The sequence below is a fragment of the Grammomys surdaster genome, unplaced genomic scaffold (assembly GCF_004785775.1).
Source record: "Grammomys surdaster isolate TR1022 unplaced genomic scaffold, NIH_TR_1.0 270, whole genome shotgun sequence".
NCBI lineage: Eukaryota > Metazoa > Chordata > Mammalia > Rodentia > Muridae > Grammomys > Grammomys surdaster.
Window position 1 is genome coordinate 333,435 of NW_021604711.1, and position 26,348 is coordinate 359,782.

At 46.5% G+C, this 26,348-nt stretch overlaps 1 protein-coding gene across 2 annotated transcripts in view; it reads right to left on the reverse strand.

Moving 5' to 3' along the window:
* Positions 1-20,495: 20,495 nt before the first annotated feature.
* Specc1 (sperm antigen with calponin homology and coiled-coil domains 1) overlaps positions 20,496-26,348 on the reverse strand; it is a 227,336-nt gene continuing 221,483 nt past the window's right edge. Inside the window, exon 15 of one of the 2 annotated variants that reach the window (XM_028776493.1) lies at positions 20,496-21,406. In XM_028776493.1, the coding sequence (XP_028632326.1) occupies positions 21,317-21,406 (90 nt within the window). In that variant the 3' untranslated portion in view covers positions 20,496-21,316. The remainder of the gene's footprint in view (positions 21,407-26,348) is intronic. The other variant, XM_028776494.1, reaches the window with a different exon arrangement.

Below are 26,348 nucleotides of genomic sequence, written 5' to 3' on the forward strand. Positions count from 1 at the left end.
AATGATGCCTCTGAGATCTGGCGCTGGAGACTGAGGTCAGGAAAACCCATGGTGCCAGGGGCCAAAGCACTGCATGTGAGGCTCACTGAGCTGCACCTGCACCAATCATCTCCCTGGGGACACTCAGGGCTCTGCATTAGACCTGAGGGGGCAAGAAGGGGAGGAGTGTGAGGACACTGTAGAGAGGGCCTCACTCCGCGCCTGGGTACTCTTCTCTAGTCACCAGCCTCCCACAGAACCCCAGCAAACTGGGGTCAGGGCAAGCACTCCAGAATAATGCTGTGATCAATGCAACTGTGTGGCCATGAGGCCAGAGGCCAGCCTCAGTTTCTCTGACTCCGCATCTTGTTTTTCTTCCCTTTTCTTCTCTGTGCTGCACAGACTTTGGGGACTAATGCAGGGAAAGCACAGGCTCTGCTGTTGAGCCACACCCCAGCTGTTCATCTGAACCCGGGTTGGGTGTACAGTTTGTACGTTAAGTAATTCAGAGTCGCATAGCCATCACCAACACCCTGTTCTGGAAACCCCTTCTTCTTGCAAAACTGAAACTTCATCCCTGGCTGCCGCCAGCCACTCTTGTGTTGTCTCCAGGATTTGACCCGGGCTGCCTCATGGGAGTGCAATCACATAGTATTGTCTCTTCCTGTCTGGCCCTTTTCATTTAGCATAATGGTTCTATCCGTGTAACTTAGCCGAGGTCCATCATTTTGAAAGTGGGACACCATTCCGTTTCATAGACAAATGTGCCACTGCCTGCCCTGTCCCGGTCACCTCCACCCTGTCCTCTGGCGAGGAGCTTGGCTGTGTAAGAGAGGTTCACCAGGAAGATTTATTTTTACTTTTTGCTTGAACACGGTCTCACTTCATTGGTTAGGCTGACCTCAGGCTCCTGGCTCAAGAGAACCTTGCTACTGCAGCTTTCTCAGTACTTAGAACGGAGGCTTTGGAGCACCTTGTCACTTCAGGTTGACTTCTGTGACAGGCTGAAAGGAGACAAGCACCAAGCTTCTTGCTACCTTCACCCTTCCCAGCCAGCCAAGAGAAGGTTCTTCCCGCCCGCAGAGATCATGCTGCAGCCTTGGCTCTCCCTCGGGTGTGTGCCTGCCTCCAGAGCTTATCTGGGGATGCAGTCTGCCTAGTTTTCTGAGAGAAATCTCCATGTTTCCTTGGCAAGGGCTAGATCTGCCTAATTCTCTACTCCATTATGATCTTTGGGTCAACCCAACCACCACTTCTTTCTGAAACTCAAATTCCCTTTGTGTGTGTGTGTGTGTGTGATTAGAGATTAAACCTGGGGTCTCCCGCATCCCAGGCAAACGCTCTGCCACTGACCTACTTGCCTGCATTCCTCTTTTTATTTTGAGACAGTGTCACAGGCTGGCCTTGAACTCTCTGGTAGTCAGTCAAGCCTTCAGCTTATCCTGCCTCAGCCTCCTCAGGCTGGCCTGACCTGATCTCCATGTTTCTACTATATCATCTGGGCACCATACAGTCTCCAGGAGCCCCTGCCCTCAGCAGTCTTCCCTGGGTATCTTCCCCTTCATCTTGTTCTAGCAGAAGCCAAAGGAGTGGCTGTTTGTCTCCTGCAGCCTGCATCATGGAGGTCAGGCAAGTGGTGATACTCCTCTGTCCACTCAGCCAGAAGGTTCCTCCTTCTCCTCCTCCTTTTCCTCTTCTGTTTCTTTCTCTACCCTCCTCCTCCTGATCAGTCCAGTCATTGTGAACACAGACAGGCCCTGTTACCACCACCCAGCTCCTGACACTCTGCTTGCTTCAGACTCCACTCTCCTTCCAGCCCTGCTCACGTTTCTTGCCTTCCACACCTGTCTTTCTCTCTCTCCAAACGCTCTGGCCACCATTCATTTTTTGTTTGTTTTGTTTGTTTAATTTTTTTGAAAGTGGGTTTCCTGTGTAGCCCTGGTTGTCCTCAGACTCACTCTGTAGACCAGGCTGGCCTTGAACTCAGAGATCCACCTGCCTCTGCCCCCTGAGTGCAGGGATTAAAGGTGTGGGCCATCATACTTGGTCTCTGGCCGCCATTCTTTGTGACTTCAGCTTCATTCATAGAATTATGTTGCTCCCAGCTTCCCTCCACAACCTTTCCTCTCGCCCTTGCTGGACAGAGGTACACCTGGCTGTTATGATTTCTTGTCCTTGTCAAGCCCTGAGACTTGTCCTCACATTGTCACCCACTTCTGAGATGGTCTCTGGCCTGGCACTTACTGTATAGCTCAGGTTGCCCTTGAACTCAGAGCAATGCTACTGTCTCAGAGTCCCAGAGTGGGATGACAGGTACGTACCACCACACCTGCCTGATGAATGTAGTTTTTCATCCAAGTCCTTCTGCTCGAGAATCTTGTTCCTTCCTCCACACTGCTTCAGGGTGGTCCCTCAGAAGGGCAAATGTGCTCCTCCTCTTTCCAGTCTTTAAGAAGAAAGGACAGGAAATGAACTCGCTCCTGACCTTGCATCATTTTCTGCTCTGCATCATGCTCTTCAGGAGTTCTCCCAAAAGTCCTCCCACTCGAAGGGCCACCCTGGGCCTCCCTCCAGATCACTCTCTTCTGCAAAGCCAGCCTCAGTCCCCACCCCACGCTGACACCATCTTATAAAGTCACCAGCAGGACGCATCCTGTGATGCCACGGTGCTCCACTTGGTCCTCGTCCTGGCCTCTCACAGTGTCTGCCACAGTCCACCCAGGCTGTGTTTCTCCCTGCTTTCCCTGCACCCCAACTGTCTGCAGGCCCAGACAGGTGGCTGCAGGGCTCCAGCATCCTACTACTCCCCCTGGGGTGCAGACTCCACATTTCCCTGTCTGCCCAGCTTCTCCACCTGACTGAGAAAAGTTGAACTCTGTGGCTGAGTGTGACTTGTTCCTCCAAACCTCAAGAGGTGGTGGGAGAGGCCAACATGAGGTATTGATGTCTTTCTCTTGATGTTGACTTAATTCCTGAGGGACGGATCAGCTCTCCAGATGACAAGTTATCTGTGTTCAGTGAATGAGCTGAGTATAGCACCTCCCGTGTGTGTGTGTGTGTGTGTGTGTGTGTGTGTGTGTGAGAGAGAGAGAGAGAGAGAGAGAGAGAGAGAGAGAGACAGAGAGACAGAGAGACAGAGAGAGAAACAGAGAGACAGAGAGAGACAGAGAGACAGAGAGAGTCCCTGCCTCAGCTCTCAAGCACTGGGGTCACAAGATACCACCACCTCCACCAGGCTCGAGATCAGCCAATCACACAGCATTCTCTTTGTGTGAGTCTACTTCCCCCATGGGTGAGAACAGCATGTGGGCCTTTAGAACCATAAGCCAAAACAAAACTGCTTTCTTTAAAAACTACCCAGCCTCAGGTTATTCTGTTATACCAACAGAACACAGGATGGGTATCTCCCATCCAGCCCTTGATCTCCAGCCCTTTCTCCAGTGCAGCAGTGTCTTAGTTACCGTTCTACCTCTGTGAAGAGACTACATGACCAAGGCAACTTATAAAAGGAAGCATCTAACTGGAGGCTTACTTACAGTTTCAGAGGGTGAGTCTGTTATCAAGGTGGGGAGGGTGGTGATGGACAGGCTGGCATGGTGCTGGAGAAGTAACTGAGCGCTCACATCTAATCCATAAGGTCCAGGGGATAGAGTGGGGAGGAGGAGGAGAGAAGGAGGAGTGACAGAGAGACAGAGACAGAGAGACATAGAGACAGAGACAGACTGCAATGGCATGGACTTTTGAAACCTCAAAGCCTACCCCCAGTGACACACCTCCTCCAATAAGGCCACACCTATAGTGGCACTCCTCCCCCAATAGTGCCACTAACTGGGAACCAAGCATTCAAACACACAAGCCTCTGGGGGGCCATTCTCATTCAAACCACCACCAGCAGTAATTAGCATTAAGGGCTCAGTGCACACTCATATACAGGCTGGCCTAGAGTCCTATCTTCTCTCTACGCAGCCACCCCATCTGTCTTCCTTGCTGTCCCCCCACTTAAGCCCCCTCACTCTAACTACTGCCATCACCTACCCAGAATTTATTGTTTAAGCCACCATGCTTTCTGCCTAGCATGCATTATCATCACGCTCCGTCCTTTGTCAGTTGCTGCTCTTCCATGGCTTCCAAAGGTACCATTTTAAAATGTGAATTGTATCATGATTGGACTGTCCAAGCTTCCGGAGCTCCTGCCTGACCAACCCCTCCCAGTCCACGTTGTACAGCCACCTCACAAAAGTCTGTAGCTCACCTCAGCTTCTTATGCCCACTCCAGTCCTAGCTCCTTCTGTGCAGGACCTTTGGATATCCTGTCTGCAGCTCCTCTAGCTGTCCCTAGATTGTCACATGGCTCCTCTCAGACCTGTTCAAATCATGTCACCTAGTCAAAGAGGCCTCGCAGGTGTAGCTCCTGCCCTTGATGGCCATTCTTCCTCACCTGACCCTGCTTTGGCTCCAGTGCCTACCTGACAGCCTGTGGATTCTTGTCTGCCTCTTCCATCAGCCTGAGCTCTCCCCAGTCTCATTCACTGTAACATTGCCCATGGACAGGAGATCTAGCCAGCAAAGCCATATGGAATACCTATAGGCAAATCTTAGGGTTACTCATCAGTGCTAGGTTAAAGCACAGAGCAAATGAAGCAAACACGGGTGGGGATCAAGCAGGTGGTGTACCTGGAACCCCAGCTAGTTGTAAGGCTGAGACAAGAGGATTGTTTGAGTTCAGGTGTCTGAGAACAGCCTGGGCAACACAGTATAACCTAGTCTCAAATCCAAACCAAACAACCAAACAAAAAAACCTATGAATACTGGTTTATGGCTTACTCAGAGTTCAGTGCAACAGGCTATTTTACAGGATACAATTAAGCTGAGGAGGTGACTCAGTCACTAAAGTGCCTGCTGTGCAAGCAGGAGGACCTGAGTTCGGATCCCAGCACCCACATAAAAGCTGGACATGGAGGTTCCTATTGTCTCAGTGCCAGGGAGCTGGAGACAGCAGGATCCCAGGAGCCTTGCTGTTTGGCCAATCTGTGAGCTCAAGGTCCAGTGAGAGATCTCTAACTACCTGCCTAGCAGGAATGAGAGTATTCTAGAGTCTTGCTTTCTATACTTTGGTCATCAGGCTGTGAGATCAAGGCACTGGAAGAATTGAGATTTCTCCAGGAGTTTCATGCTGGGGGAAGAAAAAGACCAAAGCTTGAGGGCAGCCATGGGGATTTGTCTTCCAGAAGATCTGTATTTTGTTGGAACACCTTACAGAACAGACTGGAGCCCAGACAATGAAGGAAGGGACCACACTTTGCCCAGGATTGCTTAGCGTTGCAAAACTCGAGCCCAGGATTTAAACCTAAACTTCACGTTAGGATCTCCAGAGACGGACTGGGCGGGGCTGCTATTACATCTCTTTGTCCATTTCCCCAATTTGGTCATGTTGAATAACTCTTCCTTTTCTGCTTTTCACCACTAACTTGTGTTTCAATCAGCTTACTAAGGATGGGTGAACAAGTCTGGCTTTGACTTAATAACTGCTAACAACTCTGTCTCAAAATTGTGAAGTGGCAAAATCGAGGCTGAAGGCAGAAGATGCTCAGTGTCCACCTCTCATTTCTGTATACACTCCTGTACTGGTGAGTTAGCTAACTGCTTTGTGCTCCTGGTGGGTTGCGCTCCCAGCCACCCGCCAGAGCCCTTTGGGTTCTCAAATGAAGAACACACACACACACACACTCAGAGAGAGAGAGAGAGAGAGAGAGAGAGAGAGAGAGAGAGAGAGAGAGAGAGAGAGAGAGAGCAGTTAAATTTAGGATGCTTTGACTAGCTAGCTCAAAGGCTGAGGAGTTCTAATCCTTCCTTCTGCTAGCAAACACTCCCCTCCGGTACTTCTGAGTTAACATTTTTTAAAATCTAGATTTCATCTCTGCTACCCCAAACTCAATTGGGGAAGTGGCCTGTTTGGCCTCATTCCCTGATTCTCACATGTTGGCAGGACTTTAGGTCTGGCCTTTCTTCTTCTTACCACGGCGATCACTTCCCCCTTCCTAGCCCACACAAATCTCCACATCCTGCCTCAGTCTACCTGCCCAGTCATTGGTTACTGGCTCTTTATTGATCAATCAAAATCAATTTGGGGCAAGGACCATCAGTGTTTGGACATGTAGATTCCTGATTTTGAGGGCTGGATTAATTCAAAGCATTAGAACCAATCCCCAAAACACACACAGCCCAACACACACACATGCACACCTTAAAACAAAAACAAAACAATGAATTGGAAACAATGGTTGGAGCTGGAAAGACAGATCAGAGGTTAAGGGTACATGCTGCTCTTGCAGACGACCTGAGTTTAGTTCTCAGCACCAACAGTGAGTGGCTCACAATCTCCTGCAACTCTAGCTCCAAGGGCTCCAACGTTCCTCTGGTTTCCACAGGTACCCATGCATGTGCACATAATCACACACATGTGCACATGAAATAAAAATGATCCTTAAAATTAAAATTACTCATGGCCAGAAAGATAGCTTAGGGGGTAGACACACTTACTATCGAGCTAAAAACCTGAGTTTGGGCTCCAGGACATGGCATACATGCACATGCATGTGACACACATGCATGCACACACACACTAAAAAATGTAAATTACTTTAAAGAAAAAAATAAGAACTGTCTGGCATCCCGTGCTTCACCCTCCCCCCAAGCTGTCTAGTTTGAGTACATTTGACAAGGGGCCACAGCTACTAAGTCTTAAAGGTCTCAGTGCTGCCATCAATGTGAGCTCTAGAGGAGATTTATAAACCATGGCATAGATTGTACCACTAACCATGAACAGAGTGATGAAACAAGAGACAGAAAACAATCAGGCAGAATAGTGACAGGGATCTCCATTCCTGAGTGGCTCTGCTGCTTTTCTTCTTTCTTTTTTGCTTTCTCTTGGGTCTTACTACATAGTCCTAACTGGCCTGGAACTCTGTATGTAAAGCAGGCTGGACTTGAACTCACAGACATTAGCCTGCCTCTGCCTCCATGCTCAGTCCTGGTCTTGTTTCTTCTCTTTTTACACAGGAAGCTACACCTAAGTGACTGAAACTCTGGTCCACACACTTGGGATGGGGAGGTGCATGGAAACTTTGTGAGCAAGCTAAGCCTCAAAGCCCAGCTACACAGTCACCCATAGTCTCCAACTAGGCCACACCTCCTAATAGTGCCACTCCCTATGGCCGAGCACTGAAACACATGAAATCTATGGGGGCCATTCCTATTTAAATTACCATACCATGGAAACATGGGAACCTGAGTTTAAGTGCCCAGAACCCATGTAGAAACCAGACACACTGTACAGTAAGCATCTGCAATCCCAACACTCCTAGGGTGACATCACAAATACATGTGCACACATGCACACACAGACACACACACACACACACACGCACACGCACCGTGGGGGTTATAAAAATAACATGGCTATAATAAAAAAGAGAATGTAATTGGGCTGTAGCTCAGTGGTAGCGCACTTGCTTGACATACATGAGGCGCTGGGTTTTGTCCCCATTATCACACACCCACACAGACTCTCATTTATGGGCTGGGGACGTGGCTCAGTTGAGTCAATAGTTATATAGCATACATAAAGTCCTGGCCTCAATCCCAGCACCACATAAACCAAGTATGGTGGTTCATGGCAGTAAGCTCAGTACCTGAGAGGCAGATCTCTGTGAGTTCAAGGCCAGCCTGGTCTATAGAGTATGTTCCAGGACAGCCAGGGCTACACAAAGAACCACTGTCTTGAAAAACTTAAAAAAAAAATTCTACTGTGGGCAAAAATATAGTGGGTGAGTTTTTAATCTCCCCCTTGAAACAATGTGGTCTTTTTGTAGCAGTAAGAGGAGTCATCTGGTTACCTGGCCTTTCCTGCTCGGTCCTTCTTGGGTCCTATTTGAACAAAGTACAAGAGGGCAGCTTGCTTTATCCTGAAATAGTAAATTTTATGACCCACTTGTCTTGCCCAAGAGTGGCCATTTGGGGTGAGGCCAGGAGCCAGCAAAAGTTAAGACTCCAAGTACAAATGGATCACAAGACATTGGGGGGGGGGAAGGGGGTAGGGGCAGGGGGCGGGGTGTTTCTACTTGGCTTTCTATTCTGTAATAAAACATTCATCAAAACCAAGGTGAAGGAGGAGAGGATTTATTCTGCTTATACAGGCCGTCATGGAGCGAAGTCTGGGCAGGAGCTCAGAGTGGGAACCTGGAGGCAGGAACTGAAGGGGAGGGCGCTGCTCACTGGCTTGCTCCCTATGGCTTGCTCAGCCCAGGCCCGCCTGCCCTGGAGTGGCACCACCCACAGTGAGCTGCACCTTCCCACATTCCTTTTTAATCAAGAAAATAATCCCTCAGACATTCCCACAGCCAATCTGGTGGAGGTAATTCCTCAACCGAGGCTCCCTTTTCTCGGGTCCGCTAGTCTGTATCAAGTTGGGTCAGTCAATGAGTCAGCTAGATTTTTTTCCTTGTCTTTCTGGCCTGTCAGTGTTAGAGCTTTGGGCTGCTCTTCTGGAGGCGGGGAGGGTATATGTTTCTCACAGTGTTTAAGGTAACTTTTAGATCTCTTTATCTTATCTCAGTGTGCTGCTAAATGACTGAACGGATGTGATAGGGTAATCTTGTTTTGCTGTGGTGACAAGATTTGCATTCTTACCTTTCGGTATGTTCTATCACAACTGACACTTTAAACCAGCGAGGGCCCTGTCACCAGATATGGATCTTCTGTCTGGTTTCATACCCTGAGAATTCCAGTTAAAAGAAAATTATAATCTCCACTGAGGATAGTGACAACAGGGCTGAGTCTCACGAGCAGCTTTCTGGAGAGTGGGGAAGGGGCTGCAGGGGACCCCTTTGACCACAGCACCTGATGCCTATTTGAGGCCTTCTTGGGGTGGGGTTTACAATGTTGTAGATAGTATTCCATTAAATTAGGATTTACTCAAAGAATTTGGTTTGGGAGAGTCATCAATTTTACAGTAAGCACTCTGTGATAAGCTATGAAGAAAATAGAGACCTTAATATTTCAAAGCTTTTTTTTTTTTTTCAGTTTCAAAAGGAAAGAGTTTCCCTCCAAAGTCTTCTAGGACAAGCTTCAAGCTGTATTCCCCTGGACACTCTGGTTGAAGGAAAAGGCTTAAAACCCTGGCTTGAAAGATATTGAGTCCATATCAACTGCAAACATCCCGGAATACATCTAAGTTCATCTACAGACTCAGCCAGTGCCTGTGTGAAGAAAGGTTATCCAAGAGGTGAGGGAGAAGTTCTTCCCATCCTGTTCATGCAGGTCAAAAGCCCATCTCAGGGGACTGCTCTACCTTGGTCACCACCTTGACATTTCTAACGAGCCAGACTACCTCCACTGACTTCCAGAGGCTCAGCTCTTCCCATATATCTGCCCTCAGAAGCTTTGGTTAGGGTAGGGCTGGGGGTGGAGAAGGTGGATCAGACACTTCAAAGTGTTTCTAAGATTGTCTAGAATAAACCAAGGTGTCCCTCAGACTTCCAGACCATTCCCACCATCAACAGATGGTACCAGATATAGTCTATGTATAGATGCAGTGTGTGGACCATGGTGTATTGGAGGGACAGACATCTACCCACAATGACACTGTAATTGAAGAGTTGTGCATCTAACAATGATTAGTGGTTTTGGGTGTATGGCAGGAGCTCCTAAGAGACCAGGTAGGCTGGGAATTGTGGGCATGCCTCTTAAGGGTAAGACATGTTAGGCATTGGTGAGGCAGAGGTGCCATGCCACCCGAAGTAGGACTTGGAAGAGTCCCTCTGAAGCTGTGGTTAGGGTAGGGTAGGGAGGAGGTGGGTCAGATACTTCAAAGTGTTTCTAAGATTATCTAGAGTAGAACAAGTGTCTCCTGGGACACACTGCTATTTTTCTGGTGAAATACCTGAGGCTGGGCCCCTTATAAGAAAGGGTTATTAGGCTCACAGCTCTGGAGATCAAAAGTACAAATAGCAGGGCCCTGATGGCCCTGGCTCTGGAGAAGGTGGGTGGCATCGTGACAGAAAAGCATGTAAAAGAGGCAGTTGCAGGCAAAGCCCGAAGCCTGCATATAAATAGGGTCCAGAGCTACTTTGTTCATAACAACTCTCTCTAGAGAGAAGACCCCACTCTTCTCTGAGGGTAGAGCCCTCTGTCATCATATCATCTCCCACTGGGTTACCCTTCAAAACACCACTATTATTATTATTATTTCTTCTTCTTCTTCTTCTTCTTCTTCTTCTTCTTCTTCTTCTTCTTCTTCTTCTTCTTCTTCCTCTTCCTCTTCCTCCTCTTCCTCCTCCTCCTCTTCCTCCTCTTCCTTCCTCTCTCTCTTCTTCCTCTTCCTCCTTCTCTTCTTCCTCCTTCTCTTCCTCCTCCTTCTTCTCTTCCTCCTCCTCCCTCTTTTCCTCCTCCTCCTCTTCCTCTTCCTGCTAAAACTATTCCTTAATCTCTCTATACCATGAATCCAGCTTCTTTTTGTTTTGTTTTGTTTTTTGTTTTGTTTTGTTTTTCGAGACAGGGTTTCTCTGTGTAGCCCTGGCTGTCCTGGAACTCACTCTGTAGACCAGGCTAGCCTCAAACTCTCGAACTCAGAAACCCGCCTGCCTCCCAAGTGCTGTAATTAAAATGAATCCAGATTCTAACACATGCCCCTCTAGGGGTCAAATGTAGAGAGCATTTCTTTCTGGGGAGCTGGGGCAAAGGCCACACTTCAGTGCCCTTGTTCACAGCTGGCCAGGGAACAGAACACTTTGATGTAGGCAGAGGATGCACAGAAAGATTGCTGTCTGGTTGGGGACTTGACTGTCAATTTGCTTAGTTGGAACTGCTCATGTCTGGGCCCTGGACACCCCACTCATGCGTGCATAAGAACATGTGTACCCCTGCTCCTCGAGAGCAGCCAGGGACACTTGAAATTCAGATTTTTAAAAATCTAAGTATGTTGCAGGATATTTGATCACAGTGTGAACTTCAAGATTGTGTTTAATCCAAGAGCTTTCTGCTTGAATATTGTAAACAGGATTAAATAAAGTCAACCATAGGTCAAGAGGCAGAGCAAACAACCAGTTCATAGGGGGTAAACATAGAATTATTAAAAAGAAAACCAAACCGTAGAGAGTAAGGGGGAGTCAGGAGGACAGATAGAGAGACACACAGGAAGTAGGAAGGAGAGTCATTGAGTTTGAAGGAGATTGTTTGAGGGAGACAGTGTGAGACAGGGGCATTCCTGGTAGGACATCAGCTAGGAGGAAGGTAGGCTGGGTGCTTTCTCTGTCTCTCTGAGCTAGCAGGCTTTCACCCCAGCATCTGGCTCCCATGTCATCATTGATAAAATTTAAAAATTGATATTTTGTTAAAAGACATCTGTCACAGGAGGTGTTCTTATCCTTATAACTATTAATTGTCTATAATCCAAAGATAACTGAATGTCTTAAACTTTACATGGTGACCCATGCCATCTGGACTCAGTCCTCAGGGGACTGGCTGAGACATTCTTGTAGAATCTTGGCCTGGATGAGCCTCAGTCCTTCTGTATCTCTCACAACAGTAATGTAGTATAAGGCACACAGCAAGGCAGTATGTGGGTCACCCAAAGTCCCCCTGAGGAAAGGGGTAAGCTTAGATACCAACCAGCCCAAGGCAATGGGTAGGGTGTTCATTTCCTCACACAAAGTGGGGATTAGGAGGCAGTTGGGTTAGGTATATGCTAGAGCTTCATTAATGGGACCAGTTTCTGTGTAAGAAAAGGCCAGATCCCTCGCTCAGTCCCCGTCATTATGTGAGAATCCAGCAAAGGCTTGGTCATCTGCATGGCTCTACCAGGGCCCAGCTGTGCTAGAACCCCAATCTTACACTTGCATGATAAATTAATTTATCTGATTAATTACAATTTACTGAGATGGTTGGGAAGTGTGGTTCAGTGGGTGAGTACATGCTTAGGACACACCAGGCCATGGGACAAAAGCTAAATCAACAACCATAGCCATTATAAAAAAATCTAAAATGAGAAATCAATTTGTTTTGGTTATGAACTACTCAGTTTATGGTGGTGTGTTGCATCTATACTAATGGACACAAAGGTGCCTTGTAGGGAGAAAACACAAAAGCAAAGAGTCAGTGCAGGAGTGGGGGTGGATCTAGGGCTCAGGGAAGAGCAGCTACCGAAGTGGGAAGTAGAATTGGGTTAAGACTAAAGACTGACCTGTGGCCTTGACAAGTGGCAGTCACAGTAACTTCATTTTCTTATTAAAAGTATTTGCTTGGCAGTGGTGGTGCACGCCTTTAATCCTAGCACTTGGGAGGCAGAGGCAGGCGGATTTCTGAGTTTGAGGCCAGCCTGGTCTACAGAGTGAGTTCCAGGACAGCCAGGGCTACACAGAGAAACCCTGTCTCAAAAAACCAATTTTATATATAATTTTATGCATGGACATATTTTGCCTTCATGTGCATATGTGCATCGTGTATATGAAGTGCTCAAGAAGGCCAGAAGAGGATGCTGGGTTCTCTGAAAATGGAGTTACAGACGGTTATGAGCCCCTACATGGGTGCCCAAGAACCAAACCTAAGTCCTCTGCAAGAGTAGCAAGTGCTTGTAATTACAAAGTCATCTCTCCAGCCCCTCATGGTGACTTCTTGTGGATAGGGGTGGCCTTGGGGGACAAGAGGTTATGGGTGACCTTGGAGAGAAAGGTTTCAGTGCAACAGTGCAGGGAGAGACGATATAACAGCTACCTGCCCATCATCATGTCTTCAAGCGCAGGCCTCTTTTTCCTTCCTGGAGAAGGAGCAAAGTGAAGATCCACATCCCTGTCCACTCTGTGCCCTAGGAATGCTGTCCCAGGGATGGGGCCACTATGGATGCAGACAGCAGGGGCCTGCCTCTGAGGGTTAACAGAGCCTCGGGTTGTCATATCTGAGCTGAGGCCAGAGAGAGTCCTTCCTCCACTCAGCACCCATCTCTGATGACTACCTGGGAGGTTCCCTTCTCTCTGGTACCCCAGTATCACCTGTCTTCCCATCCCCCATCAAGTCTCAACCTGGCATGGCCACTAGGATCAGCTGCAGAGCTATGGGGGCCTGAGGGCAATAACTTAGTGTCAGCATCCGATTTGCTGCTGAGAGCCAGTGGCCCTGCTGGGTTGGTCCTAGCAGAGGGCACTGTACCACATGCTAGTAAGTTCTGTGTTGAGCAGCAGGACTCCTCATCCTGGATCCTCATCTATTCCCTAATCTGTTTTCTCCCAGACTATCCAAGAAGACTCGGCAGGAATCAAGGTCAGCATAGGCAATGCCCTCTTCACATTGGCTGTCTCCCGAGTGTTACACACTATTCCAAGTTAACTAAAGGATTCCACTCAATGAGGGAGGGGGGTAGCTATGTCTGACAGATAGGCTCCATAGTACCCCCAGGTAATAGAGAAGCACAAACTGCTCTGTTTCTTTTGCCAATGATTAGTTAAGCCAGGGCATGTGATCTGTCTTGGACAGTGAAACAGAACCCGAGGGACTGAAGACTGGGTCTGAAAAAGGCATTTGAGCTGTGCTGAGGATTTGAGACATAAGTCTGTGAGACTTGTTTAGTCTGCCACTAGGATTTCAAATCTACACACACACACACACACACATACACACACACACACACACACACACACACGGCTAAAGATACTTCTGAGATCTTAATGCAAGAACTCAGTTCTAGCCATCACTAGGTAGGAATTCAGCTGTTTTCTAATAAGTCACAGCAAAGGCACCACAAAGCATTATCTGAGGAGCAACTACTACCCCGCATAGGCTTCCTTCACCACAGGTACCTAATGATGGTGGAATATGGCCGTGGCTAGCAGCAGAGCAGGCTTTGGTACCAGATGGCTTAGGTTTAACTTTCTGCTCTGCTTCCTCCAAGCTAAGTTACTGTAAACAAATTATTTGCTTTTGTATGCCTCTGTTGGCTTATTTGTCAAATGATCTAGTATTAACCATGCTCATTGGTGCCCTGAGCCATTCAAATCAGTCACTTGCTCACTCCTGAAGTGTTGGGTTTGTAGCTAGTTATACAGGCTCCAGTCCCATGGAGGTAAGTTGTTTAGGAGGCTAAATCCCAGCCCAGAAAACACATCACTATGCAGCAATGCCTTTGGAGGGAGCCAGTTCTAGGATGCATGAACATGGCTCACTCTTAAGCAGGAGACCATTTTTATCTTACCCTAGCTGCTTGGTCAGGGATAGGCACATGGCCCAGGAAAATGGAAACCACCAGCTGGCTGCTGAACTGAGGAAAGCTCTCCTAGGGAAACAGTTCAGGCACAGGGAGGCTGGAGAAGCCTGATAGTGGAGCAGCCTGGCTCTTCTGCATGCGTGGTGGTTAACTCTATGTATCAACTTTACCTTTATTGGGGCACAATAGTAAGGCATTATTTCTTAGCGTATTTCAGAGGTCATTTTTGGAATAAAGGGGCATTTGGATTGGTAGAGTGAGCACAGTAACGCCTAATACCTACCCAGTGTGGGTAAGGGACTGAATGGTGTTAAACGGCTGAGGAAGGCCAAATCTCTCCATGCTGCCCACTTGAGCTAGGACATCCATGGCCTGCCCCTGGTGCTCCTGTTTTTTTCTAGACTACTGAAAATATGCCATAAAAAGGTTTGGCTTTAAAGGGATGGCCAAAAGCTTCAGCACACACTGGCTTTAAGACAGACAAAGAGGTCACGATTTATGAATGTGGGAGGCTGGGGAGGCAAGAAAACAGATTGTCACCCAGGGCCTCCAGAAGGGAATGTCACCCTACCTGCTGAGGTCATTTTAGTTCCAGGTATCAGTTAACTTTCCATGGCTGTAACAAAAATACTTAAGAAAATAAACTTAAAAGGAAGGAAGATCAGAGGTTCTCATCCAGTCCCTTGGCCCTGTGGTGGGTGGTTCAGCACATCATGGCAAAATCGTGTGGTGTAGGAGAGTTCCCTACTTCATAGCATCTGGAAAACACACTGAAAAAGGGACCAGGGTCTCAATATCTCCCTGAAGGATACACCCAAAGGACTTAACTTCCTCCCACTTGGCCCTACCTCTTAAAGAGGTTGTTGAACATAGCTAACCCATTGACCTTTGAGAAATAGTCAAGACTCAAGTATGGCATTCAGCAAGTCTTGAGTGGGTTTGTGTCTAAACTCTCTAATCTTAAGACAGCAATTGTTGTTTGTAGTAATTCGTTACAACAGCAACAAACAATAACTACAAAGACCAGCAGCTCAACAGTCTGTGAGTGGTGTGCTCCAGCTTATGGGAAAAATGGTGAATAAGTGTTTCTTTGGGCTTCAAAGACCTGAACTTGGCCCTAAGAAGGTTGGATCTGAAGTCAGGGCAGAAGCTGGACATTCTCTTTTATTAAAAATTCTGCTGCGGATGCCTACAAGTGGGCTTATCACAGCCACATGCTCTCCCAGATAGGCTGAAATATTAGATGGTTTGCAGTGAGAGCCATGTTATACCTCAAAGCTCTAAATACTTATATCACACTCAGGGCTGACTGACCCAAAACTGAGCCACCCACAGGATTTCTAAGAGGGACAAAACCATGTGCTCACTTTGGGCACACGGCTGCAGACTACAAAGGTAGGTGGCCAAAGACAGGTCTCCATTTCCTCTAAACAAAAGTAGCTGGATCTGTGGGCAGAGCAGGTGGGTCTGAAAGGCTTCAGCAGTCTGAATAACACATCATCAGTGTCACTGTGAGTTCTCATCCCTGTTGCTTATTTGGAGGCTCTGGGTGGTCAGACTTTCCCTTTCTTAGGACAAGGTCTATCTCCGGCCAGATGTTTTCTAGGATCAGCCTTCTTGAATGGTGGCCAAGCCTTTCGAGGTCACATGTAGCAGAAAAACTTTTCCCATGTCCCACTTTCAGTTCTGTCTCATTTTTCAGATACAAGGGAAGTGGCCACACTAAGGAGGGATATAAATAGTGGCCCAGATGGACAAACGGGAGGGTTCACAGACCCACTGGCCAACCTTCTAAAATGTTCGAGGCAAATCTATTTATGGACTTTTTTTTTTCATGCTATAGAAATATTTCACTGAAGCAGGTGAAGTAAGTTAAAACAAATTCATTTAAAGATCCCAGAAGTAAAAAAAAAAATATAACAATTACAAAAAAAAAATAAATAAATAAAGATCCCAGAAGACTCCAAGACTCTGACGGGAACGTGTTAGGTCATTTCATTCACGGGATCAGCACGTAATACCAGTAAAGGAAAAGGAAAGATGAAGGCCTCGGAGAGGTCAGGTTTCAAGTTTCTCCCCAAGCCTTTCCCACTTACCATTAAGCTGGAAAATGCTGGAACAGATTGTTGACAAGATGGACCAGAGGCAGGATGCTGTGGTATTCATTCCTGGAACTACCCTCCAAATCAGAAGGCAAGTAACTGGCAGCTGGACCAATTAATCAATCGATCTATATAACCACTAGGTATTAGGTTTAAGCATCATGAGCACAGAAGTCTGCACTTGGCCCTCACGGAGCTCAGACTGAAGTTTATACAACCTAAGAGCAAAGCCCTTCTCACCTGCAGAGGGCAGGTGGCCATGGGCACAGGGATCTGTACATAGGGCTGCCAGTAGCCTCTCATTTAACTCAGCTAGCCCACAAGCTGGTACCACTGAAACTGTGACTTGAATGCATCTCCCCAAGGTTCATGTGCTAGAAACTTAATGGTTTTTTGGAGATAACTGGGATTGAGTCATAAGGGCCAGATTTCCCATGGTAGCATTGGTGGTTCCACAAGGAGAGGACTAGGGCTGTCATGCTTACTCTGTTTCCTCATGTCCTCTGCCAAGTCATGCTGTGGCAAGAATACCTTTCCAGACACCAGTGCTGGGCTCTTGAAGGGTCCAGACTTCAGAACTGAGAGGTAAGTAAACCTCTATTCTTTATGAAGTACTCAGTTGGTAGTATTGTGTTGTGACACGAGAAACTACCCAAGACAGCTTTATGGGGAATCTGGGCTCAGAAAGGAAGATGTCCTGGGGTTCAGTGCTACCAATTTACACTACCTGTAAAGTACATATGCAAAGATGGCCCAGTCGTGGTATGCCCATAGATGGTACTTACTTCATGTAGAGAACTAGGTACATAGGAAAGAACCTGTTTGACAAGCCTCAAACCCCAGCAAATATGGAGAGCATTCTCAAGGATGGAGACACTGGGCATCTGTGACAGGCCCACTACGCATGTGCATGAGCCAGAAGGGATACACAACATGTACACAGCCCAAGGCACTTGGGATTCAGGATGGCACAGGACAATCAGATGTGGAGCAAAGACTGGGTATCTCTTGGCACAACTTTTCTTGTCCCTTTAGACTGAGAGGGAAGTGGTAGCACTGAAGCTGGCCTGGTGTTTGATAAGTCTTACCAGTGACTGTTTCCCTGAGCAGTTGTGAAGGCCCTCAAGAGAAGGCCTGGCTGTGGGGCTCACTTGAGAAGAAATAGGAATGAAGATTCTAGAGTGGCTCTCCTTGTCTGTGGCCTGACTGACCTATGAATGGTGGCTTCCAGATGCCAATGGCATCACTACTAGTTGCATTTTTTTATTCACTTGCCTCTTCAATCTTATCATAACTTATCAACACTGTGTGTGGTTTCCAGGGTCCAGGTAGCCCACTTCCGGTTGTAAGCACATGTATATAGCTTGGTAGCATCCTGGTGCTGGAACTCATCTGACAGCCTATGTCCACAGCAGGACAGCTGCAGATGGGAAGGGCAGAGGTATGACCTGTAGAACAGCTGCTGTGGGGACTGGGAAGTGACAGGAACATGCAGGGAGATGTTGGCTTTAGGCAGACTCAAAGCAAGTTTAGTGCTTTGAAAAAATGTGGATAAATGTCACCAGGTGAAAGAACTGAGGCAGAAACAAAATATATTTATTAGAGATATTACACAATGCATACCTTACTTCTATTCTGAGCCATGTTCACCTTTTGTATGTCACACTTGTGCAGTGCTTGGTGCTATCTAGTGTGCTCGTGACAGAAAGGAGGCCATGATGTATCAAGTGCATTCAACTAATGTAGTGACAGTCAGTGAGCTACTCAGGGTGTCCCAGACTCAGAACTCCAACCTCAGTCAGAGCGCCTAGATGTCCAGGGCCTTCAGCAGATGCTGGAAACATTTCTCTTCAGATGGCTGGGCCGGGGGGTGTTATTTGTGTTGGTAGTGGAACATCTCAAACTGGGATACTTAGGAACTGCTAGATTTGGTGGGTGGGTTTGTCCCTAAGTGTCTCAGCTCTCCATTTCCACAGGCCAGTGAGACTGGCATGTGTGTGGTGCCCGTAGGAGACGGGAAGAGAATATGCCGGGCAGTCATTATTGCTAGAAGGCCAATTGCTTTGGGACAGCCCCACTCTCTCTCAGGGTCTCTTTTGCCAAACTAGTCCCAAATCCTCGGGCTCAACTGATTCTCATGTTTCCATCTCCAGAATAGCTGAAGTCACAGGCAGGGGCACTGTGCTCTGCAGGACATGGCTTTCCTCTCCCAGCCACGGCCTATATTCTGGATGATCTACAAAAGCTGAGGTGGAACTGGATGACGAAGGAAAACTAAGGACAAACATGGCTGCTAAAGTGAGAAGGGACTGAGGAGAGGGCGGTTCCTTGGGCCCTGTCCCTGTGGGACAGCACTGTCATCTGTCATCAGCTCAGACAGCACTCAGCACAGAACCTCACAGACTTTCCCACATGGCTTAACTTCTGTGGCTCTGTCTTGTGCTTAGCTGAGGGCAGACGGGAAACACATGACGATGGAGGCCTCCAACAGCCTCCAAATGACAGTAGAGACACACAAGACAAACAAAAACACAGAGTACCAAAGCTGGGCAAGGTATCTAATCTCAGCACCTGGGAGGCAGAGGCAGGAAGATCAGGAGTTCAAGGCCAGCCTGGGCTGCATGAGATTCTGTTTCACAAAACCCCCAAACAAAGCAAGACAAACAAACAAACCCACCCCCCAAACCAAAACCCAAGAAAATGTAAGGCACCCACTGTGCGAGTATTCTTAGCTGGTCAGTTTTCCATATTCACTTTTGTTCCCTGGAGCTCTTCCCAGACCCTGCACCTCCACATGCAGCAGTGTGGTACCATGTTGGAAAACTGGAGTGCTGTCTGCCTACCTCTGCCTCGTTCCCATCACCAGCAGAACCTGCTTCTACTGGGAAGGCTCTCATTCCTCTTCTACATCCCTGCCAAGAACAGTAGTAATCAGGGGAAAGCCAAAGGAAAATAAAGACAAGCACAGATGTGGTTGGCCAGTCCTCAGCAAACTGGGCTCTGATCACAGGGAGGCTGGGCCCCAACGTGCCTCACTTACAAGGAAACTGTAAGGTGACTGGAAACCAGCATGGAGACTGCTCTGCTGAGAGCTCCTAGATGTTTAGACAGCACCCTGACAAGAGCCAGAGACAGACTAAATTCCCATGCCTTAACTGGCCTCTCTGACAGCTCGAGATCATCCGTGAAGAAACAGCACCCAGCTGTGTGGGACAGCGCTTCTCTCGCTGGGCAAAGCAGAAGCCTGGAGACAGCGAGGGCTGTCCTCAATCATGTCAACACAGCCAGTGCTTAAGCAGCACATGTTCTAGCTTTCAGAGGAACACATCAGAAAGAGGTTCTGAGCCCTAGACTTCTACTTGGAGATGAAGGGGCCCATTTCACAGCTGACAGTGAAACTAAACTGTGGCTCAGGAGCTCCTGTGGGGAGCACAGGGGGCTGGGGGAAATGGCCTACCCCTCTGCATGGTTGTCCACCAGTTCTGGAGAACTGTGAGAATCTGCAGACTCCATCTCTGCTCCGTTCCAGTTATTCTGACTTACCTGATCCGAGGGGTCAGGCATGTGGTTCCTAAGAGTCCTAAGGGAACTAGATGGAGCCACAGCCAAGAACTACAGATAGAGCCTGAAGGTGGAGTCTCTGGCCCCAAGAGGCTACAATAGTTTGAGAATCAGCGCTGCTGCACCCAGGTCCTCCAAGGATACAGACTGGGCCAGCAGAGTGGCTCAGATAAGCAGGCAGAGATTCATTAGAACTATGGTGGTCATTCTTAGGGGTTGCTGTGAACATGATCCTTTCTCAAAGGACCAGCACAGGGCTGTTTGGCACTTAGGACAATAATGGGTGTTTATGCACACCCAACTGTCTGAGAAAGGGGTGGGCACCCTCATTTGCTATGAAGTGCACATTTATTTGTCCAAGAAAAATAGCAAAGAGCCTCTAGACTCTAGAGCCAAGGAGCCTGAGTACTCAGGAAGGAGCCATGCTGCTTCTCAGGAAGCAGAAGGATATCAGGGAAAGTGTGACTGTTCCTAATAGCTCCTTTCATTAGGCAAATGTAAAGGGCCCAACCAGTACTAAGGACCAATTCTGTCTGGAGCTAAAACAGTTCATATTTCTGTCTTCCCACACTGTGCGAATATTCAAGGAGCTCCCAAGCACAGGCTGCTTCACACACCTAAGTGATGTTTGCTGAGTCCCACGTGTCAGGCAGATGTGTGTGTGTGTGTGTGTGTGTGAACAGGACTGTAAATAAATAGCGGGGCAGAAGGTGATGCAGACAATGGACATGGTTCCATCAGCTAGGACATCAGCCCTGTCCTCAGGCTGTGTGGTTAACGTGCATGCCAGCTGGCCTCCCGCGGACCATCAGCAAGGCACCCAAGGGCTCCTTTGCACACCCGAGAATCAAATAGGGGTGGTGAGACCTATGCAGTACAATTAAGTCCTCAGTTACACAGAGCTGAACAAACTATTTCCCTAATTAGTGTGTTTCTAGGTGGCTAAGAAGCAAAAGGTGCTTTTGTTTTTCTGTTCTGTAGGGTGCTGCTTTATTTCGGGGTAGGCAGTTGGTAAGGACAGAGTTTTGACTGAAGCAAAGCTAGAGCACTTTTAGTAAATGGGGGAAGAAGAGACATAGTAATTGAAGGGCTGTTTGTCAGCATGTAGACCATGTGTGGGGCTGCAAATGGGACTGGCAACACTGGAATCTCACAGAAGAGGGCCTGGGTTTGGGGACCCAGTGTGTGAGGAGTGGGGCCTGCCTCTCTAGAAGCCTCCCGTTAGGAGCAAGGATTCCTGAGAACAGGCTCCAGACACGTTTGCATCTGATCCGCGTGGTGGGGACATGGTGGAGCCAGCTCTGCTTCCCGATGCCCTCCTTGGAAATCCAGATGGCGAGGTGATGGGCATACCAGGTGTGATGGGCAGTGAGCAGGCGCATCCAGGACTAACTTGAGGTCAAGCGGCGGCTAGTGGGTCTGTCTATGTCTCAAAGTACTTGTAGATCTGGGCCACATACTGCATCACGCTCTGCCAGTCAGGCCGGTCTGTGTACAGCATCTCACTGAGCTCCTGCAAGGGGAGGGAACAGTCAACAAAGGGATGTCTTAGACCCCTTTTTACAAAAGGACTCTGATACAGGTCAGGGCTGATACTAACTGGAAACCCTCCACCAACAGGAACCAAGGTACGCGCACACACAGACCATGCTAAAGAACTGAGTTAAGCTCTTCAGCAGCTTACTTGGTAGGTATGTCCCTTTCAAAGACCAAAGGCATAAGTTCCTAATGTTTTCATCTTTAAACACCATTACAACTCTTTACAGTCACCTGAACTTTTACTTTAGAAAATGGCTTAAGCAGGTGGTGGTGGCACACACCTTTAATCCCAGAACTTTAGTTCCAGGGAGGCAGAGAGAGGTGGAGTTCTAGGCTAGCCTGATCTACAGAGAGACTTCCAGGACAGCCATGGCTATATAAAGAAACCCTTGTCATGAAAACCAAAACCCCAAACAACCAAAACCCAAACCCACAAAACAAAGCAGACAGAAGAAGGAGGAAGAGGATAAGGAGGAAGAGGAAGAGGAAGAGGAAGAGGAGGAGGAGAAAGAGGAGGAAGAAGAAGAGGAGGAGGTGGCGATGGTGGCACATATGAACGTAAGTCTTGTTTCCTAGGCTCTCACCAAAGTGGACGTGTTCTCACACATTCTCATGTATTATTTCCCACACTGCTCTACTTCAGTGGGTGTGTACTTCTGTAGTTTCCCTTTGTTTCCAGTGCAGTGCACTTTGCAATGGATAGTATTATCTCTTTCTGTCAAATTACTTCCTGGAGTGCTAGTCACGGGGTTCCCACAGATGCTTTGAGTCAATTTAAACCATGTGCCTTACGAGTGTTATTATTACTTAATATCTGGACTCTCATTTTCTTCCTTCCTTCTCCTCTTCCTCCTCTCCCTCTCCCTCTCCCTCTCCCTCCTCTTCCTCCTCTTCCTCCTCCTCTTCTTCCTCCTCCTCCCCCTTCCCCCCCCCCCCGTAGTTCAGTAATTGGGGGGAGGCTATTTATTTAATTTTATTAATTTATTCCTTTTGGGGACTAATTCTGCAAGTAAGTTTGCTGAGCAAGCACGTATAAGGCCAGGCCAAACCGTGACAAGACAGGTGAGGAGGCTAGGTGCCTGGGAGGATACCCTGCCAAGCTTTTAGACCATGTTCAATTATTAACTTGGACTGGATGTGGAGTCTTTCATGTTTGTAACACAACAGAAGCCAGAAGCAGAGACAATGAGAGAAGAGGCTGAACTGAGCACATCTGCTCCTGGGCGGTGACACACAGCTGCCATCAGCCACTGACTCAACATCTGAGCATTTCTCTCCTACTCTGCACTTTAGTCATGCTAAAATGATCAGCATATCAATCTATGGGGAGGGTACACATGGAACAAGTGGGACCTTCTACACAGTTTTGTCCAGAACAATTTTTAGGAGAAAAAAAAAGTGAAGTCTTGAAGCCGGGGTTGCTAACGACAGCATGGACACAAGCTAGAGACTGTGCTGACTGGAGGCAGACGAGCTCTGACACGCCTGCCTGTGAACCCGAGAGACGGCAAGCTTTCCTCTGTGTAGAGCAATGGTCCTCAGTCTTCCTGATGCTGCAGCCCTTCAGTACAGCTCTTCATGTCCTGGTGATCCCCAACCATAAAATCATTTTGTTGCTACTTCATAACTGTGATTCTGCTAATTTTATGAATTGTAACTAGTTTTGGAGATAGAGGCTTGCCAAAAGAGTCATGACCCTCTAGGTTGAGAACCTCTGCTGTAAAGGAAAGTGTCTTTAGTCAGAAAACTTCCAAGTACAGTTACTAGTCACAGTTTCACTAAGACCGTTTCATACTAGCAATTACTGAATCAAAACATTTTTTTTTTTTTTTGGTTTTTCAAGACAGGGTTTCTCTGTATAGCTTAGGCTGTCCTGGAACTCACTCTGTAGACCAGGCTGGCCTCGAACTCAGAAATCTGCCTGCCTCTGCCTCCCAAGTGCTGGGATTAAAGGGGTGCGCCACGACCGCCCGGCAAATCAAAACATCTTAAAACATTATTAGCATCAATCTGAAACCTCTGAAGAAGTGTTTTGTATATTTCAAGAGGAGAAGGGTCGGTTGTCTTATTAATAATTTCACCACATGTAATATTTGATTAAATTAACGGTTAACTGCTCAAACCCAGGTCCATATGATTCTACCAAACATATGCAGAAGAACTAATACCATTTTTTTTAGTCTCAAAAAACAGGAGATGAAGAAACATTTCTCAACTCATCTTGTGAGGTCAGATTAACTTACTATCAGACACTGCAAAAACAAACACCAAAACCAAACAACAACAACAAAAACCCTGTAAATCAGTTTCTCAGGTAGACACAAAACAACTAGTAAATTGAAAAAATATTAGTAAACAGAATTCATTAATCTATAAAGTAGAATACATCATAATTCAGAGGCTATGCAAAGCTGGTTTGATGCTTTTAAGTCAATGAAATTCATCATATTAACACTGAGAAAAAACACGGCCAAGAAGCTTCAGAATACATTCATGATAAAAAGATTCTCTGAAAACAAGAGATGTTAACTTATTTTATACAATATAGGGTATGTACCCCAAACACAATAGCTAGCATCATATGTAACTGGGTAAGACAATGCTTTTTCCCTCAAATCAAGAATAAGACAAAGATGAACTCTCTTACTTGTCATGCTTAATATAGTAGGTGAAAATTTAGCAAATATAATAATACATGAAAATGAAATAAAAAGGCATACAGACTGCAAAGGAAATGGTAAAACCAGCTTTGCAGATGTCAGGATTGTAGAGATCGAAAACCAACTCTACATGCAAGATTAGCAAGATTCCATGACACTGTCCCACAGACCTCAGTCACCTTCCTGCGTGACAGAAATGAAAAATTGGGATTTATAACCCCTCCCGAATTTGTTTGTTTTTAATTTTATGTATATGAGTGTTTCCCCAGCATATAGGTCTATGCATCACATGTATGTCTGATACCCAAGATGAGGGCATCAGATCCTCTACAACTGAAGTTTCAGACCATTGTGAGCTGCCATGTTAGTGCTGTGACTGAACCTGAGTCCTCTGGAAGAACAACCACTGCTCTTAACCACTGAGCCACCTCTCCACCTTCCAATCTGTAGTTTTAAAACTCAAGCCTAACATTATATATATACATTCTATCTGCAGAAAATGATAAAACATGGTAGAGACCAAATATCTCAAAGAGTGGACATGTGTTATATGTTTATGAGTTAAAAGATAACATTGGGGAGCTGGAGAGATGGCTCAGCGGTTAAGAGCACTGACTGCTCTTCCAGAGGTCCTGAGTTCAATTCCCAGCAACCACATGGTGGCTCACAACCATCTGTACTGGGATCTGATGCCCTCTTCTGGTGTGTCTGAAGACAGCAACAGTGTATTCAGTGTATTCACATAAATAAAATAAATAAATTAAAAAAAGAGATAACATTGTTAAGATTATTAATTATTCCCAGTTTGATATATAGATATAATTCCAATAAAAATCTCAGTAAATCTTAATTTTTGGAAGATATTAACAAATGCTCTAAAATTTATGAATACAAAAAAAATACCAAACAGTCTAGAAGAACAACAAAGCAGGGAGATTTCAGCTCTGGAAAGGGTAGGGTAAGGGTGTTCTTCTCATACCTGGTACTGGACTGGATGGCCATACATAAAACAAACACACAAACAAGCAAGTAATGCATATGTCACAGTTCACACAAAAACCAATCAGGGACCACAAGGAAGACATTTGAAAGCTCTAGAAAAAAATACAGGAGCAAGTCTAAGTTTGTGACATTGGGTTTAGTGATGAACTTTTAATTACAACAAAGCATGACCAATGCTTTCTAAATCTCTTTCTAAATCTGATTGTTTTCTTATTGTTAAATTTTAAAAGGTATATGTGTGTGTGTTGCTGGATACAAGTTCTTATTATACTTGTTTCAGATATTTTCTCTTGGTCTGAGAGTTATCTTTTCATTCTTTAAACAAATCTTTCTGAGAGTAAAGTTTTTAATTCGGACTGAGTTTATCAGTCTTTTTCTTTCATGCTCAATTCCCAGAAACCACACGGTGGCTTACAACCATCTACAATGGGGTCTGATGCCCTCTACTCGTGTGTCTGAAGAGAGCAACGGTATACTCATATAATAAATAAATAAATAAATAAATAAATAAATAAATAAATAAATCTATCTTTTTAAAAAATAGAGACAAAGACACCAGACCTAGGAAGACGACTGGTCAACAAAGAATTGTGAGCAAAACAGAGATCAGCATAGTATTCCAGCAGAGAAACTCACATTAAAATAACAGAGAGGGCTGTGGCCATGCACTTCTGATCTCAGCACTCTGGAGAGTTAGGCAGGAGGTTCAGGAGTTCAAGGACAGCCCCAGCTATGCAGTGAAACTCCTCAAAAACCTATTCCCAAAACAAAGCAAAACACTCAAAGGAGACAGGTACTACAAGAATAGACAAATCTACCATGACAATTACCACACCCAGGGAACAAAACACTCTTATTCTAAAAACAATGGTCATGTCATTTATCCATAATTGCTATGATTCTATCAGAAGATTCTCTCTGTCTCTGTGTGTGTGTGTGTGTGTGTGTGTGTGTTACATGTGATCTCATGGCATATCTGTGAAGGGCAGAGAACAACTTGCCCCTTCTATCACGTGGGTCCCATCGATTGAACTCAAGTCATCAGGCTTGGCGGCAAGTGCCTTTATTCAACGAGCCATCTCAGTAGTTTCTGACAAGAGGAAGATACTGGAGGTACTTTGTTATTGTTGTATTGTATTTTATGAGTGTTCTGTCTGCATTTGTGTCTGTCCACCACATGTGTGAATAGAAGTATTTTTGGAACAGGAAATAAAAAGGAGCTCCAGATAGAATTAAATTTAGAAGATATTTCTT